Source organism: Amia ocellicauda, chromosome 8, assembly GCF_036373705.1.
Source record: "Amia ocellicauda isolate fAmiCal2 chromosome 8, fAmiCal2.hap1, whole genome shotgun sequence".
NCBI lineage: Eukaryota > Metazoa > Chordata > Actinopteri > Amiiformes > Amiidae > Amia > Amia ocellicauda.
In genome coordinates, this window is record NC_089857.1 from 18,699,554 (window position 1) to 18,726,808 (window position 27,255).

Consider the following 27,255-nt stretch of genomic DNA (forward strand, 5'->3'; position numbering starts at 1 on the left):
CAGAAATCGAGACTCATCAGACCAGGCAACATTTTTCCAGTCTTCAACTGTCCAATTTTGGTGAGCTTGTGCAAATTGTAGCCTTTTTTTCCTATTTGTAGTGGAGATGAGTGGTACCCGGTGGGGTCTTCTGCTGTTGTAGCCCATCCGCCTCAAGGTTGTACGTGTTGTGGCTTCACAAATGCTTTGCTGCATACCTCGGTTGTAATGAGTGGTTATTTCAGTAAAAGTTGCTCTTCTATCAGCTTGAATCAGTCGGCCCATTCTCCTCTGACCTCTAGCATCAACAAGGCATTTTCGCCCACAGGACTGCCGCATACTGGATGTTTTTCCCTTTTCACACCATTCTTTGTAAACCCTAGAAATGGTTGTGCGTGAAAATCCCAGTAACTGAGCAGATTGTGAACTACTCAGACCGGCCCGTCTGGCACCAACAACCATGCCACGCTCAAAATTGCTTAAATCACCTTTCTTTCCCATTCAGACATTCAGTTTGGAGTTCAGGAGATTGTCTTGACCAGGACCACACCCCTAAATGCATTGAAGCAACTGCCATGTGATTGGTTGGTTAGATAATTGCATTAATGAGAAATTGAACAGGTGTTCCTAATAATCCTTTAGGTGAGTGTATATATATACAGTGCATCCGGAAAGTATTCACAGCGCTTCACTTTTTCCACATTTTGTTATGTTACAGCCTTATTCCAAAATGGATTAAATTCATTATTTTCCTCAAAATTCTACAAACAATACCCAATGTTTCTACAACTTGATGGGAGTCCACCTGTGGTAAATTCAGTTGATTGGACATGATTTGGAAAGCCACACACCTGTCTATATAAGGTCCCACAGTTAACAGTGCATGTCAGAGCACAAACCAAGCCATGAAGTCCAAGGAATTGTCAGTAGACCTCCGAGACAGGATTGTATGGAGGCACAGATCTGGGGAAGGGTACAGAAACATTTCTGCAGCATTGAAGGTCCCAATGAGCACAGTGGCCTCCATCGTCCGTAAATGGAAGAAGTTTGGAACCACCAGGACTCTTCCTAGAGCTGGCTGCCCGGCCAAAGTGAGCGATCGGGGGAGAAGGGCCTTAGTCAGTGAGGTGACCAAGAACGCGATGGTCACTCTGACAGAGCTCCAGCATGTCTCTGTGGAGAGAAGAGAACCTTCCAGAAGAACAACCATCTCTGCAGCACTCCACCAATCAGGCCTGTATGGTAGAGTGGCCAGACGGAAGCCACTCCTCAGTTAAAGGCACATGACAGCCCGCCTGGAGTTTGCCAAAAGGCACCTGAAGGACTCTCAGACCATGAGAAACAAAATTCTCTGGTCTGATGAAACAAAGATTGAACTCTTTGGCCTGAATGGCAAGCGTCATGTCTGGAGGAAACCAGGCACCTCTCATCACCTGGCCAATACCATCCCTACAGTGAAGCATGGTGGTGGCAGCATCATGCTGTGGGGATGTTTTTCAGCGGCAGGAACTGGGAGACTAGTCGGGATCAAGGGAAAGATGAATGCAGCAATGTACAGAGACATCCTTGATGAAAACCTGCTACAGAGCGCTCTGGACCTCAGACTGGGGCGAAGGTTCCAACAGGACAACGACCCTAAGCATACAACCAAGATAACAAAGCAGTGGCTACAGGACAACTCTGTGAATGTCCTTGAGTGGCCCAGCCAGAGCCCAGACTTGAACCCGATTGAACATCTCTGGAGAGATCTGAAAATGGCTGTGCACCAACGCTCCCCATCCAACCTGATGGAGCTTGAGAGGTCCTGCAAAGAAGAATGGGAGAAACTGCCCAAAAATAGGTGTGCCAAGCTTGTAGCATCATACTCAAAAAGACTTGAGGCTGTAATTGGCGCCAAAGGTACTTCAACAAAGTATTGAGCAAAGGCTGTGAATACTTATGTACATGTGCTTTTTTTGTTTTTTATTTTTAATAAATTTGCAAAGATTTCAAACAAACTTCTTTCACGTTGTCATTATGGGGTATTGTTCGTAGAATTTTGAGGAAAATAATGAATTTAATCAATTTTGGATTAAGGCTGTAACATAACAAAATGTGGAAAAAGTGAAGCGCTGTGAATACTTTCCAGATGCACTGTGTGTGTATTATATATAGTAACGGGTTGGGGGGCCTGTCACAAGAAAGGGCTGTATGTAGGTGGGGTCTGGTCTTGAAATGCACAGTAGGGAGGCAGGCAAAGGGTACAAAACAGGCTTGCTGTTGTTTTATTGCTTCCCTTAATGGCAGGCACAGTGTCAAAAAGCAAAACAAAACCTAGCTCTGTCCGAGCACTAACTAAACGTCAACAATCCTTACCTATAAAACAAACAATAACAGTAAATGCCCGGGTCGGTAGAGCCGAACACTGGGCAGACAGAAGCATAAAGGGATAAGGCAGGTTCGTAGTCACAGTCCGTAATCAAAGTTAGTTACCGGTGGGGGGTTGTTTAACAGTCCGGGGTTCAAGAGGGAGAATGGTACAGGTCCAGAAAAAGGGTCATAAGCCAGTGAATCCCTCAACTGTGAGCTTTACCCTTCTTTCTCCTGCTCTTCCACTTTCTCGCCGTCCTGTGCACCTTGCTACCCCCCCCAGCCAAGCATGCACACACTGGTTTGCTTCCTGCTTCCTTTTATAGGGGAAGTGGTGGGCGGGGCTGTGGCCATCAGGAGCCCTGCTGGCTTCTGGGGTTTGGAGTCTTGGAGGAGGGGTTTTATAGTCTCCTCCACTGAAAGACCCGCCCTGACCCCAGCCTTGCCTCTCACACTGCCACTATATATATATGTATGTATATATATATATATATATATATATATATATATATATATATATGTGTATATACGTATATATGTGTGTGTGTATATATATATATATATATCTAATGTAATGCATCAGCCCTTGGTTTTGAATTGTACACATATATATTTAATGGTGCATTCATGCTGCCTAATTAAGTTGATTGTAGGCATTTTAAAGAGGAAAGCTTACAAACCCAATATCTGTAAATGCATTTTTGTACTTATTAAATGAGCAAGGATTTTCAGGCTTAAGATTGCGTCATTATTTATATCAGAGTCCTTGTCTGAAATAAGTCTTTTGAGACAGTTTCAGGAACCTTAAAAAAATAAAAAATAATAATAATCGAATCTCCAGCAGCTGTCCTTATATCTTTTTCTTTGTCTTGATGAGAAGGGATTTGACATTTCAGTTCATGAGTGAAATCATTTAATAGATACAACTGCTATGTAACATCTGTGTGACTGTATTAACAAATGTTTTCTCATAATTGTATTTCATAACCATATGAATCATATTTATAGTATGAGTGACTCAAAAGCTCTCGCACAATCCTTGTATGAAGTGTGTACAATACAGAGCAGCACTGACCAGCCCTCTGCTCAGCGGTTCTCAAGGTTTATAAGGCAATCTGTCAACTGCCAAGGGCTAAAACCCAGCGAATAAATAGTCGATTTTGATAAACAAAGCACACTAAAGGCTCAGATAAGAAACCTGTAGAAAACTGTAGTAAACGGGTAATGTAAGGTCCTTTGACTGTACTCTAAGCCACTGGTGCATTCCTTTAGAATAGTTAAATTATTGCATGTGTTGATTTTGTGTCCTCCCCCACCCCACCCCCCTTAAACCTGTCTGTGTCTGCTCCCTACTTTTTCCTTTTGTTTGCTGTTCTCCCCATCACCCACCCCCCCACTCAGATCCTCATACTCTCATGCTTTTAGACATGTTCATCTCAACCAGGAGAAGTTAACGGTGGTGCTGACATCCGGTGGGAAAAAGAAAGACGAGAGGTTAGTCAGACCCTGGAGGTGGGAGTTGTGAAGGCAACCTTGGTCTTGAGGTGACTACCAGTGCATGTTTTCCATCTCAAAATTACGGGGAAACATTCTTTCAGTCTCTTCTACCTCAGAGCAGATCCAATTGTTGGTGCTATATTAGCAATCTGGACTGAAGGAAAACATTGACTGGGGGGCAGCTCTCAAAGACCAGGGTCTCTTGCCTTCCATCAGGGTTTCCTTATGGCTTCCTGCTCAGATGAACACTTTGGGCAGAAAAGTCTCTCTAATAAGACTTCAGTGGTGATGGGAACCCGAATCAAGTATGCACTAATTGTCCTGAGACTTGTGGGAACCTGATTGGGTGTGGATTTTCATTTGAATGAAGGATTGCGGTTTTACTCAAGGTTGTGTTTGTCATGTTCGCTCGTGACAGTAATTGTGGTGTCTTCTGGTGAGCAGAAGGCTGGATCAGTATAGTGTCCAATGTCAGGAGGTGAGTAGATAAATAATATGTCTTTGCATTGATTTAAAGCAAAGCAACGGGGGAAACATCAACAGTTGAAAGGGGTTTAACTGAAGTTCTGACTCCAGATACCTACAAAATAATTCCAAGTGCTCATCAGAGGATACATTTGCATTGTACCATTTCTAAATCTGAACTGTATAACATCTCTATTGTACGTCTGTCTATATTGGCATATGCATGTTTTATTGGCAGATTGAAAACAGAATGAGAACTTTCTCCAAATTCTACCGTCTAGAGTCTGTGGTAAATTAGTTTGACAAAGTCCAGCAAGTTTCAGCTTATGTGGCCCTTAAAATGCCCAGCACTTAACAAATTAATGTCATGGTTAGAATTAATTATACAACAATTTTGTTTCTTGTTCATGTGTGGTGACCTCCTACACATTGTACAAACCCCAGGTGACATGGAGCAGTGCTGGCCGAGACTTTTAAAACATTCGCTACCCTGGAAAAATATATTGCTACTGGTTTGTGTACTGGATCACAGTATAAGCACCACTTGTGTGTTGGTTCCTTTGTTGTTGTGTTGAGTATTGTAATGTGAGCAATAGTGCTTTAGTGGAGACATAGAGAAAATGTATTTGACCATGTGTGCTCAATATGAATATGCTCACTGCATATTTAAATAATTTGTAGGTAAAAAAAAAAAAAAAAAAAAAAAGAATGTATACACATAAGAAAAAATGTAGGACTACAGTATGTGGGAGAATTCATGTACAATTTTCTGAACATCGAAAAGTAACTTTCGGGGACTTTATTGAAAGAAATCTGAAGACAGCTATTCCTTTGAATATTCAAATTTCTACAAAAATCTGGTTCTTTATTTATTTAACTCGATGAAAAGACGTTGATGACAAAACCTGACTTCCTGGAAGGTTGTCTTAAGAAATTGTATGGAATTCTACTGCCTTATAAAGGTATGCATAATACAGGGCAAAAGGTGTTGCGCTATTATGTATTAATTTTGAGCTGCACTGTTTTTCTTGTAGGAAGTTGTCTTGCCCATTCTTGCTGACATTCTGCCAGAGATCACCAGGTGTTAATTTCCCAACTTTCCTGGGGACTAGTCAGCAAGTACACTCCTGCACTCCTGAAAGCCTTTCTGGTTCAATACAGGCCAGCCGGGTTGCTCAGTAGTGGGTCTGTCACTGTGAGTTTCACCTTCATGTGCCAGAGTTTGGACAGATGGCCCATCATCAGTATCTCTCATTAAGATCTCGTTCCAGTGAGCTTGGTATATTCACATTTTCTTAGAAAGGTTCAGCTGACCAAATGTAACTGGGGACTCATTTCCAATAGGCAACCTAACTCGAAGAGAATTAGTGATTAGTTTTGGCCGTATGACCTGTTCCTTGTTGTAGTTTCTGCAGTCGCAGGCCGGACTTCAGCTCTGTACATGCTGGTGTTTTTTTATTGCCTGTGGGTTGAGCAGAGACAGTGAGCCTGTTGTTGCCTGGCAGGCTGAGTGTGACGACCGCGTGTGCCTGTGCATCTTACCCTCTGGGGTGGCGCTATATTTTAAGTGCTCATTAACAAGTGTGAAACTGAGCATAATTCTGCAAAGGCCATGGCACCAGTGCTTAGTCAAGCTAGATCTGAGTTTACACCATTATCACAATCTAGCTTCTTCTACAGCAGGATTGGTTGATGTTTGGTTAAGGTGAAGGTTTTTTTAATCACTAAACCTGGTGTGCAGAATGTTTATTTTAAATCAGTGGGAGTCTTGTGTTTTTTGAGTGTAGAGTTTTTTTGTATGTTTGTTAGTTTTTTAAAAGATTAGACAGTTTCTTAACCTTGATTATAAGGATTTTCTATGCATGTTAGTTGACAGGAATTACTGAAATATGTTCTTTTCAATGTAACTAAATGATTAATTTAGTCACAGAAGGTATTTCCCATCTGAAAATGATAGAAATGTATAAAATAACATTTCCTGAAAGGATAGTAAGTTTAAAGGGCCGATTTCCTAACAGGATAGTAAGCTTAAAGGTACGATCTCAGTTCTGGAAAATTTTCAATAGAACCTTGTTTTATTACTAAATATAAATCTTTATTGATGCATCTTTTCTTAATGTGTGCGGTATACACATGTACATACAGTGAGGGAAAAAACTACTTGATCCCCTGCTGATTTTGTACGTTTGCCCACTGACAAAGAAATGATCAGTCTATAATTTTAATGGTAGGTGTATTTTAACAGTGAGAGACAGACTAACAACAAAAAAATCCAGAAAAACGCATTTCAAAAAGGTTATAAATTGATTTGCATGTTAATGAGGGAAATAAGTATTTGATCCCCTATCAATCAGCAAGATTTCTGGCTCCCAGGTGTCTTTTATACAGGTAACGAGCTGAGATTAGGAGCACTCTCTTAAAGGGACTGCTCCTAATCTCAGCTCGTTACCTGTATAAAAGACACCTGTCCACAGAAGCAATCAATCAATCAGATTCCAAACTCTCCACCATACCCAAGACCAAAGAGCTGTCCAAGGATGTCAGGGACAAGATTGTAGACCTACACAAGGCTGGAATGGGCTACAAGACCATCGCCAAGCAGCTTGGTGAGAAGGTGACAACAGTTGGTGCGATTATTCGCAAATGGAAGAAACACAAAATAACTGTCAGTCTCCCTCGGTCTGGGGCTCCATGCAAGATCTCACCTCGTGGAGTTTCAATGATCATGAGAACGGTGAGGAATCAGCCCAGAACTACACGGGAGGATCTTGTTAATGATCTCAAGGCAGCTTGGGACCATAGTCACCAAGAAAACAATTGGTAACACACTACGCCGTGAAGGACTGAAATCCTGCAGCGCCCGCAAGGTCCCCCTGCTCAAGAAAGCACATGTACAGGCCCGTCTGAAGTCTGCCAATGAACATCTGAATGATTCAGAGGAGAACTGGGTGAAAGTGTTGTGGTCAGATGAGACCAAAATCGAGCTCTTTGGCATCAACTCAACTCGCTGTGTTTGGAGGAGGAGGAATGACCCCAAGAACACCATCCCCACCGTCAAACATGGAGGTGGAAACATTATGCTTTGGGGGTGTTTTTCTGCTAAGGGGACAGGACAACTGCACCGCATCAAAGGGACGATGGACGGGGCCATGTACCATCAAATCTTGGGTGAGAACCTCCTTCCCTCAGCCAGGGCATTGAAAATGGGTCGTGGATGGGTATTCCAGCATGACAATGACCCAAAACACACAGCCAAGGCAACAAAGGAGTGGCTCAAGAAGAAGCACATTAAGGTCCTGGAGTGGCCTAGCCAGTCTCCAGACCTTAATCCCATAGAAAATCTGTGGAGGGAGCTGAAGGTTCGAGTTGCCAAACGTCAGCCTCGAAACCTTAATGACTTGGAGAGGATCTGCAAAGAGGAGTGGGACAAAATCCCTCCTGAGATGTGTGCAAACCTGGTGGCCAACTACAAGAAACGTCTGACCTCTGTGATTGCCAACAAGGGTTTTGCCACCAAGTACTAAGTCGAAGGGATCAAATACTTATTTCCCTCATTAACATGCAAATCAATTTATAACTTTTTTGAAATGCGTTTTTCTGGATTTTTTTGTTGTTAGTCTGTCTCTCACTGTTAAAATACACCTACCATTAAAATTATAGACTGATCATTTCTTTGTCAGTGGGCAAACGTACAAAATCAGCAGGGGATCAAATACTTTTTTCCCTCACTGTATGTAGATTATAGATTACAATCAGCTTTTTTAAATATGACATTTATGATTGTATTTTCATGATTTTATTGGTCTCTTTCCAGCTGCTGTAACTGGAATTTAGAAGTACACATGTTCAGATACAGCATCCCCAGGCTAGTACATTAAACCAGTGACCCGGATGCATGTGACAGTACTGGGTGCCTCAGTTTCTTGAACATGTCCAGTATCATGCACGGTGCTGTCTCCTAGCACTTCTGTATGATTACCACAGCAGAGCCCAGACAGGGAGCAGAAATAGCTTTCCTTCTCATGTTCTCTTTAAGCAATCTAGTGAGTGAGACGTAAATGAAATCAAACAAGTGTGACACGTGTGTGGAAAGAAATGCACATCCTCTTACAATCTCCCATCTACCTTCAGTCTGAGGTTGACCGGAGGATTTCAGTGGGGAATTGGTGCACCTGCGTTTAGCAACCAGACGTTGACAATTCAGTGACTCTCAAAGGGAGATCCGAATAGTTTGATGGTTATAGACCGCATGGCTCCCTGCCTCCCTCAGAGAGTGTGTACTGCAGGGCAGGGTGGACGCAGTGATGTGGATAATCTGCCAACATTTCCATCTTTAGTGCCACCAGTTCAGGAAATACACTCACCTAAAGGATTATTAGGAACACCTGTTCAATTTCTCATTAATGCAATTATCTAACCAACCAATCACATGGCAGTTGCTTCAATGCATTTAGGGGTGTGGTCCTGGTCAAGACAATCTCCTGAACTCCAAACTGAATGTCTGAATGGGAAAGAAAGGTGATTTAAGCAATTTTGAGCGTGGCATGGTTGTTGGTGCCAGACGGGCCGGTCTGAGTATTTCACAATCTGCTCAGTTACTGGGATTTTCACGCACAACCATTTCTAGGGTTTACAAAGAATGGTGTGAAAAGGGAAAAACATCCAGTATGCGGCAGTCCTGTGGGCAAAAATGCCTTGTTGATGCTAGAGGTCAGAGGAGAATGGGCCGACTGATTCAAGCTGATAGAAGAGCAACTTTGACTGAAATAACCACTCGTTACAACCGAGGTATGCAGCAAAGCATTTGTGAAGCCACAACACGTACAACCTTGAGGCGGATGGGCTGCAACAGCAGAAGACCCCACCGGGTACCACTCATCTCCACTACAAATAGGAAAAAGAGGCTACAATTTGCACAAGCTCACCAAAATTGGACAGTTGAAGACTGGAAAAATGTTGCCTGGTCTGATGAGTCTCGATTTCTGTTGAGACATTCAGATGGTAGAGTCAGAATTTGGCGTAAACAGAATGAGAACATGGATCCATCATGCCTTGTTACCACTGTGCAGGCTGGTGGTGGTGGTGTAATGGTGTGGGGGATGTTTTCTTGGCACACTTTAGGTCCCTTAGTGCCAATTGGGCATCGTTTAAATGCCACGGCCTACCTGAGCATTGTTTCTGACCATGTCCATCCCTTTATGACCACCATGTACCCATCCTCTGATGGCTACTTCCAGCAGGATAATGCACCATGTCACAAAGGTCGAATCATTTCACATTGGTTTCTTGAACATGACAATGAGTTCACTGTACTAAACTGGGCCCCACAGTCACCAGATCTCAACCCAATAGAGCATTTTTGGGATGTGGTGGAACGGGAGCTTCGTGCCCTGGATGTGCATCCCACAAATCTCCATCAATTGCAAGATGCTATCCTATCAATATGGGCCAACATTTCTAAAGAATGCTTTCAGCACCTTGTTGAATCAATGCCACGTAGAATTAAGGCAGTTCTGAAGGCGAAAGGGGGTCAAACACAGTATTAGTATGGTGTTCCTAATAATCCTTTAGGTGAGTGTATACCTGTGTTTTATTTGATGTTTCATGTTTAAGAAATCTCATAAAAAATTCTAAATCTGAAAGATTTAGGGATACAGATCATTTTACAGTTGCACTTAGGTTATTGTAAGTAGCATATATGGTTTTGAGTATTTTAGCACAATTGTGCACAAAACTTTTGTTTGGGGTTAAATTACTAAGTATACTGTTCTTGCTCTTCTTCTAGCACATTGTTTAGTGTATAGTTATTGGGCAATATGTTGCCTTAAAAGCTTAGCATACTTTTATTTGAAACATTTTATTTCCAGGGGGATATGGACCCTAGTCCTTAAGAAGAAATAGACAGCTCATTTGATCACAATGTATATCCTGGATAATGCATTGCAGATATTGTGTACATTTACTTTTATTTGGGTCCTGCTGAATGCAATGCACTAAACTGCTCCAATAGCAACTAGATCTACAAATATTTTAATAAAGACCAAACTTGTATATACTCATTAAAAGGAAAAAGGAAAGGGACATTCCTTAAATAAAATAAATTAATGTTTCAGAATGGATTCCATTCTGTAAAATGAGAGTGGGACTGAAGGACTACATTATTATATATAGTAGTGCACAACTGCAATCTCAAGAACAGAGTTCAATATAAAACCCTTTAATGATGATGACTGCACATTAATGCAGTATGGTTTGATCATGGTTATTAATCTAATTTGTGCAAAATCTCATAATCAGAATGATCTCTTGAGATGCAGCATCTTGTTGTCTTGATTGTCTGAAGGCGGGGCAAGAAGAAATTATACAGTTTAACAGAGATATATCCTTGGATTTACATTTAGCAAATGTAAAGTAAGTATGACAAAACTATGTAGGCCGCAATAAGACCTCTTGGGAAGGTTTATCATGATGTACTTATTATCCATCTGAGCACCTGGCACTCACTCACTTAGCACTTATCTTCTCTTTTTATGTATTTGTTCATTGTGAATCTTTACAGTTTCTTCCTTTGGACCAGAAGTGTATTTATTATCCACAGTAATGTTAGTGTACCTGTAAGCATGTATGTGGCCATTCTTTGTCTTCAACCCTTATGGAACATGACTTCAAACTATCCGTCGATCCTTTTTTCCTCTATCTCTCTATCCTAACATGTTAATATGAAAGTCTTCCCACAGTCTTTATTGCGGTAGCCTTGTTAAGACCCGTAAAGCCGCGGACACAGCGACCCGGGCCGGCAGCATCTGCCCAAAAGATGTTCCCTGAGATTGATTGTTAGGGTCAGTGGGGGTTAACATGCATGAAGTCATTGAATACCTTGTTCAAACCTTGAGGACATCTTATTTTGGGCCTGTCAGTCTGAATCCTAAATATACATGTTGTATAAATGTTGTGCTTTGCTGGAAGAGAGGGCGGAAAAATTCCTCTGTTGATTTTATGAGGAGGCCAGTTCAGCAACAGGCTGCTATAATAGCTAAGTGTTATCAGCTGGTGCAGAAAACAAGAGCGGCTGCTGTGGAAAAAGACAGTGGTGAGATTTTTTTTTAAAACAAACAATTTATTTATTCATATTTGTATTGTGTTTAGATTACCTGTCCCCCAATTTCAGCAAGTATCTCAACCATCCAATGAAACATCCAAACATTCTTTTTCTAATTTTGGATGCACTTGGACCTTCACATTTGTCAAGCTGTTGTTGAACTTCACAAATGAGACACTTTCATCTCTAGCCTAGACCTTGCACAAAAGCAGAACAAACAAATTAAGCTTCTCTTCACACTTTTGCAGATGGTGTGTTACAGGTTTCAAAGATAGTGTGTAAGTAGGGCCCGTTTTACTAGACTTGGCTTTTTAGACTGTATTTTGGTCATGTAAAGAGAACTTGTGGCCCAAAGATAAGTCTTTATAGTCTTTCAGACAACTCAGAATGTAGGGTTTGACATTACAGGAGGCACTCAGACAAAACTTCCAATTATATGAAGGATTTGTCATGAAAAAGTACATAGACTGATGAATATTAATAACCCTTCAGTACTTAACCTTACAAACAATTCTGTATTTTTACAAGGAGGTTTTATATAGGGTATTTATTTAAACAATTATTTTAATATTTCTGCATAAATATTTATTAATTCCAGATGGTAGTTTATAAGGGATTGTGGTATATAGTATTTAAGTATTAAGTTTATCAATACGCAGCAAAACAAACAATTTTTTTCTTTTGTTCTTTTTACTGTTAGGAGTATTACAAATAATTTTAGATTTCAGTCATGTTCAGAGTCTTTACAAATATAGGTCATTGGTCATTTTAACTCTTCTAAATATCATTTTTCGAATAATTTGAACTCAATTTGTTCATTTACATAGAAGTGCGTAGATGCATCTCTGTGTATAAATACTTTGTATAATTTGGATGTTAATGAAAATTATGCAGTTTTCTGGTTCATGAATGTATCAGTTTGCTATAAATACCAAGTCTTATTCATCTCATGCTTTAAACCCAAACCGACTTTCCCTTCACAAAACGAAAATACATAAGTGGACCATGACAAGCGTAGAATACAAAATAATGCCGTAACGAATGCAAACTGACAGCAACCTTCTTCTTCCTATGGTGAAACACGACAAGACATGGATTTCACAGACCCTGCCCTGAATGAATCCCAAGCTTTAATAACCAACAAGACAACATTTTCTCAGTGAGCGAATGAAGAATCAAGGCTTTGTCTGTGAATGCCGAGCAGCAGTAACCCTTTGCTGTGTCTATATTGATAGGCGTAATCACGATGGAAGTATTTTTGTTTTGCGGACTAACATTTCCATAGCTGTGGGCGATTCCACATTCACGGCTTACAGAAGCCTACCCTGTTAAAAATAGATCATGGAAATTTGACAACTAAATAGGATTCAGAGCCCCCGCAGATGTGCAATGAAAGCGATGGAGCCATGCTATGAAATATGGCACTGTTGAATTTAGGTCACTTTTCGGCACTGTGTATTTATTAGACACGGATCAAATTATTTCAGTCTGCTCTTTGTAGGACAGGGAAGTTGTACATTTTGTTTGTTTGTTTTTTCTTTTTCTCCCCAATTTGTTTACTTTATTTGACACAAGCAACAATTAGGCCTCAGTTAGTGCAGATGTGCAGTGGTGCATTGTGGCTTGCAGGGCTGAGGGTGTGAAAGTGGCTTTACTAACACCACAAGTCTGAGTGGTTCAGTGTTCCTGGGTGTCCTCCTCCCATTGGGTCCAGGTGACTCCCATTATCTGTGGAGTTGGGGGTCACCTCTGAACCTGGCAGGCAGGATTCTTCACAGTTTGCACAGCCTTCAGGGATCACACTCTGTCTTCCTTCTGACATCCTTTAAAGTTTTAAATAATCCCTTTAGCACTGTTACATGCTTGTTCTGTATCTATTTAGAACAAAATAAAGAACTTACTCCATATTGACAGTCATAGCCTGTCATAGTCCAGAATCTTGATGTCTATGTCTGTGCATGTATTATATTATATAGAAATTGTCCTCTTGGTTTTTAGATGCAGTATGTAAACCTGGGAATTGTTCACCATTTTTCTCTCTCTCCATGACCTGTGGGCCGTCCTCTGTGTCCGCCATGTAGGTTAAAGATGCTTGCTCTGATTTCAGGAGACAGCAGAGAGCGCCAGGCGGAGGAAAGCCCCAGAATCCCCAGCAGCCGTCACAGCCGCCCATGCAGCCTCAGCAGCCCCCGCCACCGCAAGTGCAGCAACAGGCGCAGACCGCCGAGCATCCACAGGGCAACACTAAACACAACCGGGAGCACCCTCGGCAGTACCAGGGCCCGGTCTCTCACCCCTCAGGGAGGCAGGGCCCCGTTCACCACGGCTACAGCCAGAACCGCCGCTGGCACCACAACCAGAAACACGTGGTGGTGCAAGGGGCCGCTGGCGATAAGGAGGCCCCTTCAAGTAGCAACCGCAACACCAAAGAGACTGAGAATGTGAAACCGGAGGAGCCCGTCCTCCCCAGGCCCGAGCTGGAGTGCGACAGCGGCCACACGGGGACGCCCTCTCAGCCTCCACTCTCCGATGGGAAGCGCCGGGATAGCCATCCAGATGCACCCAAAGTCAACCTGCTCCAGTCATCCAAGGAGAGGCTGAGAAGGAGGCTAAAAGAAAAGGTAAACCCCCTTCTGTCCTCCCTTATTGTTATTTTACCATTGTGGTCTTTCTTTAAATGACAACATACAAATTGTGGCAGTTTTAGTATTCTTACATTACCGTATAAACCGCTGTAACTGAAAAAGTTTTGTGGAAGCAGCCTTTGTATTTATAATTTATTTATATGAGTAGAACAGTTTAATTAAGCATAGAAAATGAATGCTACCTTACTCATTATCACCTTAGCAGGCTTACTTAATTTGCACACTGCATTATGAAATAGGAAAGCTCTACACCATTGCCATTACAAAGCCATTTATAAACTCTTGGTTGAAAAGGGTGCTGGTCGTGAGAAAGGTACTTCATCATAAAAACTGCTAACAGGCAGACTGCCTAGGGATTCATTCCTACAGGCATCTTGAATCGGAACAAGTGTGTGTGTCTGGGAATTTTGGCTCTATATTTCTTCCTAACCTTTTGTGCTGTGAATAACATGCCTTGAGGGCCTTGGGATGAATTGTTGTGTTTTACCTGTGCCAATGAAAAAATGCAGAGTGAAAGATCAGTCACAAAGTCTCTCTGCATAATGACTTCTAAATCTGTCATGAGCTACAGAAACATTAAGGGGAAAGAGAACAATATTATGAAGCCTGAACCCAGCTGTTTGTGCAGGAGGAGGTCCTCATCCAGACCACCAACCCTCAGAGGAACCGCATGGACAAGTTGATCGAGATCCTCAACAGCATGCGCAACAACAGCAGCGACGTGGACTCGCAGCTCACCACCTTCATGGAGGAAGCCCAGAACTCCACCAACTCTGAGGAGATGCTGTCCGAGATCGTCAGGACCATCTACCAGAAGGCCGTGAGCGATCGCAGCTTCGCCTCCACCGCGGCCAAGCTCTGCGACCGGATGGCCCTCTTCATGGTGGAGGGGACCAAGTTCCGGTCCCTGCTTCTCAACATGCTGCAGGTAGGAGCCCAGACTTCACAGAACAGTGATGTTGGAAGTGTTGGAATAAAACTCATAGCATGTTCTCCATGTTTGCTGCCAGACAGGTGGTGTGGTTAACAATTCACAGTTTTTATCCGTTCATACTGTTTGTTGCAACAAATTGTATCACATTTACACCACAAATGGGGAAATGGAGTTGTATGAAGTCATTTCGTATGACCATTGCAGGAAACCAGCACAGGCCCTGGTATAAAACATGTTTTATTGGATTAGGTTGACGTCTTCTCTTGCTTGGAACAGGTTATCAAAAACGGCTGTCAATTTCCTCAAACTTTGGATGTTCCTGTGTGTACAAGGAATAATTGAGATTGTGTAGCAGAGGAATACATTTTCCTGTGGACCTTGCCTTAGGGGTTCACATTATTTTAATGTATCCGTATCTTTCTGACATTAACCACAGCGGAAAAGCTTAAAGACGGCAAACATTTTTGGGAATAGGGGATTTGGGTGCAAGAATCATGCAGGGCATGTGTATGGTTTTCTTTTGTGTGTGTGTGGATGAAAATGAGCATTTATTTATTTATTAACTTAACTTAATTTGTACCTTTGACGTATCGATTGTCCGAACTTCCCTCGTCATGCCTTGCAGAGACCGTTTACAGATGTGGCCGAAAGTATTGGTACCCTTGCATTTTATTAATTTTATTACTTTGGTTTACAGTGGAACAAAGTCAAAAAACTGTGAAAAGAACTGAATTCTTGCTTATTCTATAAAGACATTCTAAAGTGGCCTGGACAATATTATTGATACCCTTTAGAAGTTATATGAAATCATTGTATTGATACCTCAAGCAGACCATTCTCTTTTAATTAGTATCACAGGTGTCTTCAATCACATTATCAATCATTCTGCCAGTTTCAATGGAGAAAAGTACTCACTCTGCTGTTTTGTGTCACTGTGTGCATCACACTGAACATGGAAAAGAGAAGGAAAACCAGAGAGTTGTCTGAGGAGGTTAGAAAGGAGGTAATAGCCAAGCATGGTCCTACAAGACCATCTGTAAAGAGCCTGATGTTCCTGTAAGCACTGTTGCCAACATTATTAAGAAGTTTAAGGGCCATGGGACTGTAGCCAACATCCCTGGACGTAGCTACAAGAGGAAAATTGACCCAAGATGGAAGAGAAGGATTGTTTCAATGGTGGAGAAAGAACTAAGGAAAACCTCAAAACAGGTCCAAGCCAACGTTCAAGCTCAAAGTGCAGCAGTTTCAAGTCTGAAAGAAAATGGGCTCCATGGTAGAAGACCAAAGGAAAGAGCTGTAAATCACAGTTGGGAAAAGGCAACCATCAAAGGATACTGTCCAGTCTATTTTTAAATGTTCCCAAATTTTCAGCTTCAACCACATCGCTGGGGAGTTTGTTCCAGATTGTGACGACTATCTCTGTGAAGAAGTGTCTCCTGTTTTCTGTCTTGAATGCTTGAAGCCCAATTTACATTTGTGTCCCCGGGTGCGTGTGCCTGCAGATCTGGTCAAAGCTCCTCTGGTTTGATGTGATCGATGCCTTTCATGACTTTGAAGACTTGGATCAAGTCCCCATGTAGTCTCCTCTGTTCCAAGGTGAAAAGGTTCAGTTCCCTCAGTCTCTCACTGCCATTGTTTTAAATTCTACAGTTACCCTAACATTGTGTTTGCCTTTTTTATCGCTTCCCCACATTGTTTGGATGGAGAAAGTGAGGAGTCCACGTAGACTCCTAGGTCTTTCTCATGCGTTACTTCCTCTAGTTCTATTCCTCCCATAGTGTAATTATAGGGGACATTTGTTACCTGCATGTAATACCATCTGCCAGGTGTCGGCCCACAACTGAATATTATCTAAGTTCCTTTGAATAGCCTGTGGTGTCGAGATTGTATCTGCTGAGCCACCTATTTTAGTATAATCTGCAAATTTGACAAGTTTGCTAACAATCCCAGAGTCCAGATCATTAATATAGATTAGGAAAAGCCATGGCCCTAGTACTGATCCCTGTGGTACTCCACTAACAACCTCACTCCAGTTAGAAGCAACTCCTCTAATCGACACCCTCTGTTTCCTTATATCAACCAGTTCATAATCCATCTACTTACATTACCCTGAATGCCTACAGCTTCCAATTTGAGGATCAGTCTTTGGTGTAGAACCTTATCAAAAGCTTTTTGAAAATGTAAGTATATCATGTCATATGCTTTCACATGATCTACATGCATGTTCAAAAAATTCTAATAAATTAGTAAGACATGATCTGCCTCATGTAAACCCATGTTGACTATCTCCAAGAATATGGTTTTCATTAAGATGCTCCTCTAATTTCTGTCTAATTATTTTTCTCCAACATTTTACAGGTGATGGAGGTGAGACTGATTGGTCTGTAATTTCCTGGCTCAGTTTTGTCCCCTTTCTTGTGGATTGGTATGACATTTGCAGTCTTCCAGTCAGTTGGAACATGCCCTGTTCTAAGTGTCATTTGGAATATTTTAGTTAGCGGCCTATAAATAATTTCGTGTACTGTTGGAAATATACCATCTGGCCAAGGTGATTTGTTTGTTTTTAATTCTGCTAGTCCCTTTAGTATCTCCTCCTCATTTATCCTGATATCTCTTAGGGTTTGACTGGACTGATTGTTAACCTGTGGCATGTTATCTGTTTTTTCTTTTGTAAAAACCTCTGTGAAATACTCATTTAGAACATTTGCCACATCTTGTTCGTTTTCTAAGATACTTCAGTTTTTGCCTCTTTTATTGACCTCTTGCTGTTTTGAAAAAAGCTCTTTGCATTAGTTTTAGCTCCAAGAGCTATGTTTCTTTCTATTTCCCTGTTTGCTTTCCTGATCCCTTTCTTAAGATCTCTTTGCAGTGCAAAATATTCTTTGCATTTTGTTTCGTCTCTATCCCTTTTGTATGCGCTATACAACATTTTCTTTCTCTTGATATTTTTTTGCATACTTCTGTTAAACCATTTTGGCCAATGTTTTTTGCTCCTCAATTTGCTACGTTTTGGTACAAATTTCTCTTGAGCCTCAAGTAGTATATTCTTAAAATATAACCATCCATTTTCAACTGACTCTGTATCCAATGTGCTCCAGTCTAACTCTTCAAAGTGCCACCTCATACCTTCAAGGTTTGCTTTTCTAAATTTGTAGGCCATTGTTTTAGATTTGGTCCTTATTTTTTGAAAGATTGCCTCAAAGCTAACCATATTGTGATCACAGTTTGCCATTGGTTCTCTAACTAGTGTCCCTCTCACTCTGTCTTGGTCATTTGAAAAGATCAAGTAAATGCATGCACTCTCACTGGTTGGTTCCCTGACAAATTGAGTTCGAAAGCAGTCATTTACCATCTCAACCATTTCTATTTCTGCTTCTGTAGTCCCGACTGGGCTTTCCCAGTCTATATTTGGCAAATTGAAATCCCCCATTATAAGCCACATCCTTGCTACATGCAGTCCTGATTGCACTGTACAATGCAACATCTTTCTGAATATGAGTTGGGTGGTCTGTAACACACTCCTACCACTAATCCTCCAGATCTCTTGTTTAAAAGTTTAACCCGCAAAGATCCTGTTTCGTTACTGGGACCTAATCTGAGTTCTTCTGCCTCCGATTTTGCATGTCCCTTCTAAACTGTGTGTATCCTTTCCACTTGTATTCATCCCCATCATTTTCTGTAAGCCATGTTTCTGTCACTCCTACAATATCATAATCACACGCCAGCACTGTGGCTTCTAGGTCTAACATCTTGTTCCTTATACTGGCATTGCTTATTACTTATTGTGATATTTTGGACAACTGTGTACTGCTGACATTGATAGAATTTTGATGGTGCTCACATATTTTTGTAAAGGGTATTTGAGGCCTGAAATGTAATGGGATGCAACATCTGCGTTACCAGGACAGAGCTCTGCCAGATTTCAGGAGCAGACAAAACATCTGGCCGTGCTGGCATTTTAATCTTGAGTTGCTCTTTATAACTTCAGTCCTGAAAAGCAGGCATGATCTCTCTGTTGATACAGACTCCACTGATGCACGCTGCGAAAGCATTCTCTAGCAACTTCTTTTGTTCGTGTAGCATTTAAACAGCCAGAACAGAGGACTCTAAGTTATTGATGGTCTTCACCGAATGCAGAAACCTGGCAAGTTTGCCTTTTATACCTAATTGATGTTAACCACTCTTTTCACAAAGCAAGCACAAGGAAATGCCATTCTGTGGAGAGATAATGATGTGGCAGGTGGTGTGTAAAAAAGCAGAAGGTAAGTATGCAATGTCTGATCCTGGAGCTAATCTGTCTACTGACCCTGAAAGCCATTGGAAATCGCTTGATTATCTCAGCAATGCATTTGCTGATGGCTTTTCGAGAACAGTGGGGATTTGAATGTCGTTTCGCTTAAAGCGTGCTCAAAAGAAGAAAGGCTAGACAAGACATCATCAACCAGTATAATCAGTGTAATCTCGGAGGTCTCAATCAAGTTTGGCTAGTGTGCCTATCTAAATGTCAGGCTACCTGTGTGACATTTTTTTTTTTTTTTTCACTCCCTGATTTGACTTCATCTGTTGCATAAAGAGTACAAAAGTTTGTTTTTCAGAGCCCAACATGCAACAGGCATGTGTTATCTAACTATATATCTACACTGAACAAAATTATAAATGCAACATGCAACAATTTCAAAGATTTTACTGAGTTACAGTTAAATAAAGAAATCAGTCAATTTAAATAAATAAATTAGGCTCTAATCCATAGATTTCAAGTCTGCAATTAGCTGCTGCTGTATTTATTTACATTATTGTAAATCATAATGTAAAAGCTCGTATTTCTCCAGCACCCTATTGCAAACTGAAGACGAAAGGTGACCGAGCCGACAGAGCAGTTCCACGGCTGTACAATGCTAGAGAAGCGCCCACTACATAGCTTTAAGACATTCCTTAAAACTCACATTTTTAAAAGGCTGTTAGATCTCTCTTAGTTGCAAGTTTTTTTTAAATACTCTTAAGTTACTGCTGCGGTGTTGCCTGTTTAATCTTGTCTGTTTTGACTGAATTATAGCGCTATTGGGTATGAGAAAAGCGCAGTATAAATACAATAGATTATTGGCAAATTATTATTATTATTATTGTTGTTGTTGTTGTTGTTGTTGTTGTTGTTGTAGTTGTAGTTGTTGTAGTTGAGGAGTTAAAGAAACACTGGCGTAGCTTGTGAGACGTACACCAGTGCAAGAAACTGGAAAGGTTGTGTACTTAGTGAGGTTCAATGGGCAGTGTCCTCGACGGACAACTGTACGGATTACGGACTAATTAATTGAATGTTTAATTAATAAACCTGTCAGCAATACAGCACAGTATAGTTTTCTGAAAGGTGTATGATTGTATTGAGATGTTCAAACAGCCGCACAGAGATGGAAGAGCCGGTTCATGTCAATAGGAAACTGCACCGCAGTGCTGCTCTATAGTCGGATCAAAAAATCAGATCAACAGATCCTGATCTTGATCTGCTTCGTACAACGCCTTTTCATGATCTGGATCGAGTGAGCCCGGATCCGATCCTGTTTTCTGTTCCTGTTAGTACAACCGGCCCCTGTTGCATTGTGTTGTGTGACAAAACTGCACATTTTATAATAGCCTGTACCTGTCCCCAGCACACGGTGCACCTGTGTAATGATCATGCTGTTTAATCAGCTTCTTGATATGCCTCACCTGTCAGGTGGATGGATGATCTTGGCAAAAGAGCAATGCTCACTAACAGGGATGTCAAAGTTGTGCACAACATTTTTGAGAAAAAAGCTTTTGGTGTGATTTCTGGGATCTTTCATTTCAGCTCATGAAACATGGGGCCAACACTTTACATGTTGCATTTATATTTTTGTTCAGTACATTTATTTGCATTATTTTATGTATGTATTTTTTATTTCAAATATTGTAATGTGTTTTGAAGAATGGCTGTTTCTTTAGAGGTAACAAGAAGTTCTAGTGTTCTGAGGCCCAGAGGAAAATGAGAGAATACATTATACATGTTGGTGCTGCTTTAAGTTAATTGCATCAGATTTAAGAATCTGTCCAAAAAATGAAGTGAGCTTTTTCTGAATGACAAAATAAACATTATTACTACACTGTTGGCTCAGTGGCTACAAATTCCTAAAATTGACCTAATGTTGGGTTTGAGCACCTCTGACTTAAATGTCATCTCACCCTTTATGTGACCCTTGCTGTTGCCCCTTGTGCAGTAGCTGAGATCTGTCTGTTTACCTGCTGTGTGGAGTGACAGACGTTGGCGGCTGCAGATCTTGTTTGCCTGCTCCCAACGAATAATAATTTCCACCCTTTACACTGCGTTTCATGTGTCCTGTTCCTAGTGATGTTATGTTGTTAAAGCTGTTCACATTCCATTTAAACTCTGTAACAAACTGCAAAGAAATCTCCTCCCTTTAGAATAGCATCCTTATTATTTTGCACACTTTTCCTACCATGGATTTATGTCTGTACTGCAGCATTTCAGTATTCATGGAAGGAAAGTTGATTTGTGCAAACTGCACTTAAAAATTCAATAAGGGTTTCTAATCTATGTCGTATGCATAGTCTTTCAACATGTGTGGTAACAGGTGCTGTGAACATCTTCCACTTTGTGATGCAAATGTCTATCTGCAAGGGTAATCTAAAAATGTTGTGGTCTGTCTTGCACCTTCATTGGTTGATTGTTTCTTCTTTGCTTATTTGTCTGTGTTTTTTAATTATTATTTTAGTACAACTGATAAAGGATGCATTGAAGTGGACTGTTTTTTATCCATAGTGCAGAGAACATTTGTAATTTTGTATTTGAGTAGTATGCAGATATATCACAGTTACCCCGTAGTTTTCATTTCTTGTGCATATTTAATCAAAGCACACGCTGCAAATCCTGCAAAGCTCAGTTACCGATAAGTTATTGATTTGTCTAACTTTGCTGGTGGCTTACAAATATTTGAAAAATAAAGCACACAGAGAACAGATGGGGAACTTAGCCACAAGTGGTTAAAATGCATGCTTTTAAAAAAAGCAAAAAACAATTTTTGTTTTTTTTTCACCTTCCCAAAATATATGCAATAACAGATCGGTGAAAGTCGTATTTTATTTCAGTCCATCCTGCTATTTCATCTTGGGCAAACAAATGCACTTGGCAGATGTTCAGAGTCCAAGATGATTTGAGTTTGCAAAATTTATAACAAAATGGTGTTGTAAATGAATACAATATTACATATAAAGCTCTTTAAATTACAAAAGCATTAGAGGTTATAAAATGTTTGCACACAACTTAGTCTGTTTATTTTGTACCGACAGGCCTCATTTTCTATAAATCCCATTCAGTCAAAGTTTGTTTGATATCACTTCAGTGGCTTCCTATTATATACTGTAGATATTATGTACAGCTTGCTATTATTGACTGCCACTGAAAATCTATAGTCTACCTGCTAGATCTATTCTCATATTTCAGTAGGTATGCTTATTAAAAACAGATTTGCTGATCAACATCATTTCACCCTGCTATATACAGCAATAACACATTTGATTCCGTCTCCCTTGTTTGTTAAGGGAGACATGGTCTCAGCTAAATCCCTCTGCTATATAAATGTTTTATGACTACAACATTATGTGTAATGAATACAATATATGATAATATATATTGTATTATAATAAAGACAAATTAGGCTGTAGATCTTTAACAACAAGGGCTTTCTAACAGCAGGAAGACTCTTTCTATATACATTGCAGTGTGCAGTATTTTGATTAAACCACAGATTCAATTTATATTACTTGTGCAGCTATTAGACTGTAAAAGTAATTTGAAAGTTGCATGTTCATATCCCTCATAATTGGTTTATCATATATTTTCCTGTCTCTCTATACATTAATCAGTCTATCTATCTATCCATCCATTTGTCTATTATACCGAAACTGTAGATGCCTCAAGTCAGAAGATTTATAGAGCGCAGGGTAGTGGTAACTGAAATGGTAGAGGACAGATTAAGGGAAATGGGAGGCTTTGGGCAACGCTGGTGTGTGTAGGAAGAATCTCAGGACAAGCCATGATGCTACAATGAAGGTTTCTTTATAAAATACATTTTCCCATTTAGGTATAAATAAATAAAAAAATAACTTGACATTGCTTGGAAGATCAATGAATATGTGAGAAAAACAACAAGCTTAATATTACTTTTTATTATTAGATTTTAAAATATGTAAGTTACTACTTGTGGGACATACTGGATTAAGGACTTTTGTTTCTATTTCTATTTAACACAGGTGAAGATTTGTTCTAGTTTTTCCATGAAAATAAGCAATAATAATAATTTGGAATAAGTCTGTAGTGGGTAAATACACATGTCTTTCATGAAGGCAGATTATAAAAATGTTAGTCAGTGTTTTCATCTGACGAGTGTGTTGGCGTATTAGCCTGGAATAAACTCAAGGGAAGAGGCTTTTGTTAAAATGTAGGCACCACACTTCATTTATTATGTCCTATGCAGAAGCTGATTTTGATTAAAAATTGAAAAAACAAGACTTTTTGGGCCAATAAAATCTCAAAAGTGCATTTCATTTAAGACCAATAGTTTGTTTTGCAAATGATTGGCATATTAATACTCCAGTGTTTTCACTGTTTAGTGTTTCAGGTTATGTTTAATAGTGTAGTATTCAACATTAAGATCATATTTTATTTTATTATTTTAAAGCTTCTGATTACAAGGCAGAGCTGGAAAAAAAAGGAGAATAGAAACTGCAGATGACAATCATCTTCAAATGTTTGTGGTTTTGCTGTTGCACACTAAGCCCAATCACCATAGAAATCAAACAAGCAAACAATGCAGTCGTATTTAGGTTTTCGGTCTCTCGCTCACTCTCCCCGTTCTCTGTGACCTCCTGTCTGCGGTTAGCCCTGTCTGTCTACACCGCTGAACTTTCGCAGCTCTCTGCAAAGCGCTGCCGCTGTCTATTAGGAAGTGAGTGCATGGCTTGTTTCTCACCGTTGTGTCACATTGTAATTCTGTCTTTCCTCCCCAGTGGCAGACTCCACTTCCTCCCCGTCTGGCACCAGGCCGTGTGTTCACACCACCTCACAGACTCATGCTTGTGTCTGTCACAGCCAGAACTGCTGTCTCAAAAAGTGCATCACCTGCAGGGACCTCGTTTCTCCCGCCTTCTGCTCCGATTTGTGCATGAATTCGGTGACCCATTTCTTAGCTTATAATGTTGAACAAAGAAATGCACAATCTGCCGCAGATAGTAGAATATGCAAACACTCTATTCTATATTTAATGTAATGGAACTAGAACATACACTTTCATATGAATCAACTATATATATTTATAATCATTTTTATTTTATATGATGTCAGTATATTTTTGACTGACTGAATAGCAATAAAACCACATAGCCAAACCCAGCATGACAATGTAAATGGCTAAAAATAACAGCGAAGTAGCTCGCCATAAGATGTTAAACATTTCCATAACATTATAACTAATGTACCTGTGTGGATATATATTACATTTGTCTAAAAAACTATTGTCTAGAGCAATTATAACATTTTCTATGGCTTCCAGTAGAATACATCTCCAGTTGTAATGTGTGTATGTTCAGTGTCTGTTCTCTGCACATTCTGGTTCCCTGTCTCCTCCTCTTCTGGTTGTCCCCTCTGCCTTGAATCTCATGGCTAGGGTGCTTTTGTTTCCATTCACACTTTGAGCTTCTCAGCCTTAAGCTGAAAAAACCCGGGAGAAATTAAAAACCCAAACTCGCTGTATATTTTTGGTTATATGCCCCATCTCTTGCTGTCACCAGTAATACTGCAGGCCATTTTCCTTCCTTTGTGCACGCCACATTCGTATTCTTTTAATTAAGTGACTAATTGCATTGGAAGCTCTTGCAACGACAATGTATTTTCAAGTCCCACCGACGCCAACTGCCCATAGGCTGAGATCCATATGGACCAGGCATTTCTCAGACAGTGAGGTCCCTGCAGGCCATATGCGGGAAAGTTGCATAATTACAGGAAGAGGGAAGCAGCGGAGTTTATAAATCCCAATGCAAAACAGAATTTGAAGATCACCAACAACAGAAACAAGAAAGTGTGCATATATTTGGAGGGGGGGAATGGAAAACGGTCTTATATGGCTCTGGAGTTTGGTGGGTGTCTGAAATGTACTTTTCCACTTGAAGATGTCATACTTCATGCAAATGAAACAAAGCATCTTTTGAAAGTTATAGCTGGAAATTAATAACTAACCTCAAGATAATGCTCCCTGAGTCTGCAGCTCTCCTGCATATGACCTTAAAAGCTTAAAATAATCTTTAACCCTGTTTACAAACCTAACAATTACGGTATGTGCAGAACTGGGCCTGTTTAAGGTGTATTGTTTTGACTAAATCAAAGGAGGGATTATGGTAAGGTTTAATTAGTGATACAGATGAAGGTAAATGTGATTGTATTGTTTTGACTAATTAAGTTAAGGTATCAAACAAGGGTTACAGACTTCTGTTCGCGATTGGTGTTATATTTCTAATACTGAGTTAGCATGCAATTGTGTCTAGTTTCAGATTGAGCATAGTTTCAAATTGTAGTGGTGTTGAGGGTTGGGATGACTGTGGATTAAGTATTTTATTGGTGTTATATAATGCTGTATAGTGTCAGGTCTTTTCTTTTCACCATTTTAAATAAAGAGTTTTGGTATTTTTGGTTTTCTGATGGCATATGACAGTTAAAAGCTTAATGGTTCTTAATCTTAATTTATCTGTGGCATCTATTGTTTATCAAAAGCAGCAAAACACCTGCAGATTATGCTTTTTTGGATCCTTGAAACGAGATGAATTGCAATACTTATTGTCACCAGGCTACAATTACGTATTTAAGTAATGTGATAAAGGTGCTTTTCCACTTTTATAATTGAAATAAACATGAATCGGCCATTCACAAAACTTGGGTGTTCATTTCATTACGATGGGAACTCAAACTCAACCCTCAGACTGAGCACTAATGTGTCTAACACAACTTGTCCACTAGTGTGCCTTCCTTTTTTTGCAACATTGAACTGCTCCCTCTGATGATTTTAATAAATCATGAATGATTTATCAAGTCTGAAAGCAAGAAACAATTGAAAAGCTTTTCAATTTCTTGTATTTCAGACTCAAAGTACCAGTCTTTGGGGATGAGTGCGTTTAGAAATTAATCTACTTTTCAGAGACAACGGAAGTTACTGAACCTATTTTCAGTAGGCCGAGATGCACTGGTCTAATATCAAAGAAGAGCAGAAGTCTTTGCTGAGAGTTGGCTATGACTTGTTTATGTCTAGAGGAAAATATACAGGAAGAAATAAAGGGAAATAAAGTGGCATGTTTAGCAATGATGGGCTCATGTGTTAATGGCTTTTGCTTACATTGCAAAGCATGTCTATAAGGGTGTAGACTAGACCTGCAGTTGACATTTAGGCTGTGCTGTTGGCCCTGTAGTAAGAGGCACAGACAGTAACCTGGACGCGCAGGCAGTTACTAGGCAGAACTGTCTTTGTAGTCTAGGACAGTGTGGAGCTGAAACCCAGCAGCGCAGGTGTGCTTTGTAGCTGATCTCGTCTGCTTCTGTACCCTGTAGGGCCGTTGTTCGGAGCTCTTGAAGAAGAGGAAACAATAGTTAATGAGCCTCCCTCTTTGATTGAACTCGTTCCAGACTGACATTGTAGCATTTGCGGTCGCCTGTGGTTAGTTAAATAAGCAGTCTTTTTTTTTTTTTTTTTTAAGTTCTTTCTCCTTTTTGTACGTTCTCTCTCCCTCTCCCTCTCCCTCTCCCTCTCTCCCTCGCTCTCTCTTTCTGTCTAAGAAAGAATGCTTCACAGGCTGTCAGCGATCGCTCTCTGTAGCCGAGCGCCTGTGTTCTCAGGATGTGGTAAGAGCCTCCAGCGAAGTGCAGCCGAACGAACACCCACTGAATTCCTCGCTCCACGGGGGCAGTCTGTCACAACACAGTGCAGACAGAGCGTCCCAGGGTTTCCCACTGGATGCGTTTATACAGGGCAGGGAGGACGTGCAGGAGCCGCCAGGAGTATTGCTCCCTGTGACAGCATCCTGTTGAAAAACATATTGAAAACGTCCGCAATTAATTGGCTATCAGAGAAAATATTTACTACGGCGCCTCCAGTGTGCGTCATTACCCGCTTCTTGCACATTGCGTGGGATTCATGTTCTTATATACTGTGCTAAGTGTATAATCACAGATCACCTAATTTTTCTTTCACCTTCAATCACTCGGCAGCTCGCAGCAG

General features: G+C 40.5%; 1 protein-coding gene across 3 annotated transcripts in view; it reads left to right on the forward strand.

The window, feature by feature from the left end:
• ctif (CBP80/20-dependent translation initiation factor) overlaps positions 1-27,255 on the forward strand; it is a 118,512-nt gene that overhangs the window by 75,059 nt on the left and 16,198 nt on the right. For 2 of the 3 annotated variants that reach the window (XM_066712259.1, XM_066712260.1), the window contains exons 9-11: positions 3,754-3,822; positions 13,497-14,010; positions 14,663-14,962. In XM_066712259.1, the coding sequence (XP_066568356.1) occupies positions 3,754-3,822; positions 13,497-14,010; positions 14,663-14,962 (883 nt within the window). The remainder of the gene's footprint in view (positions 1-3,753; positions 3,823-13,496; positions 14,011-14,662; positions 14,963-27,255) is intronic. The other variant, XM_066712261.1, reaches the window with a different exon arrangement.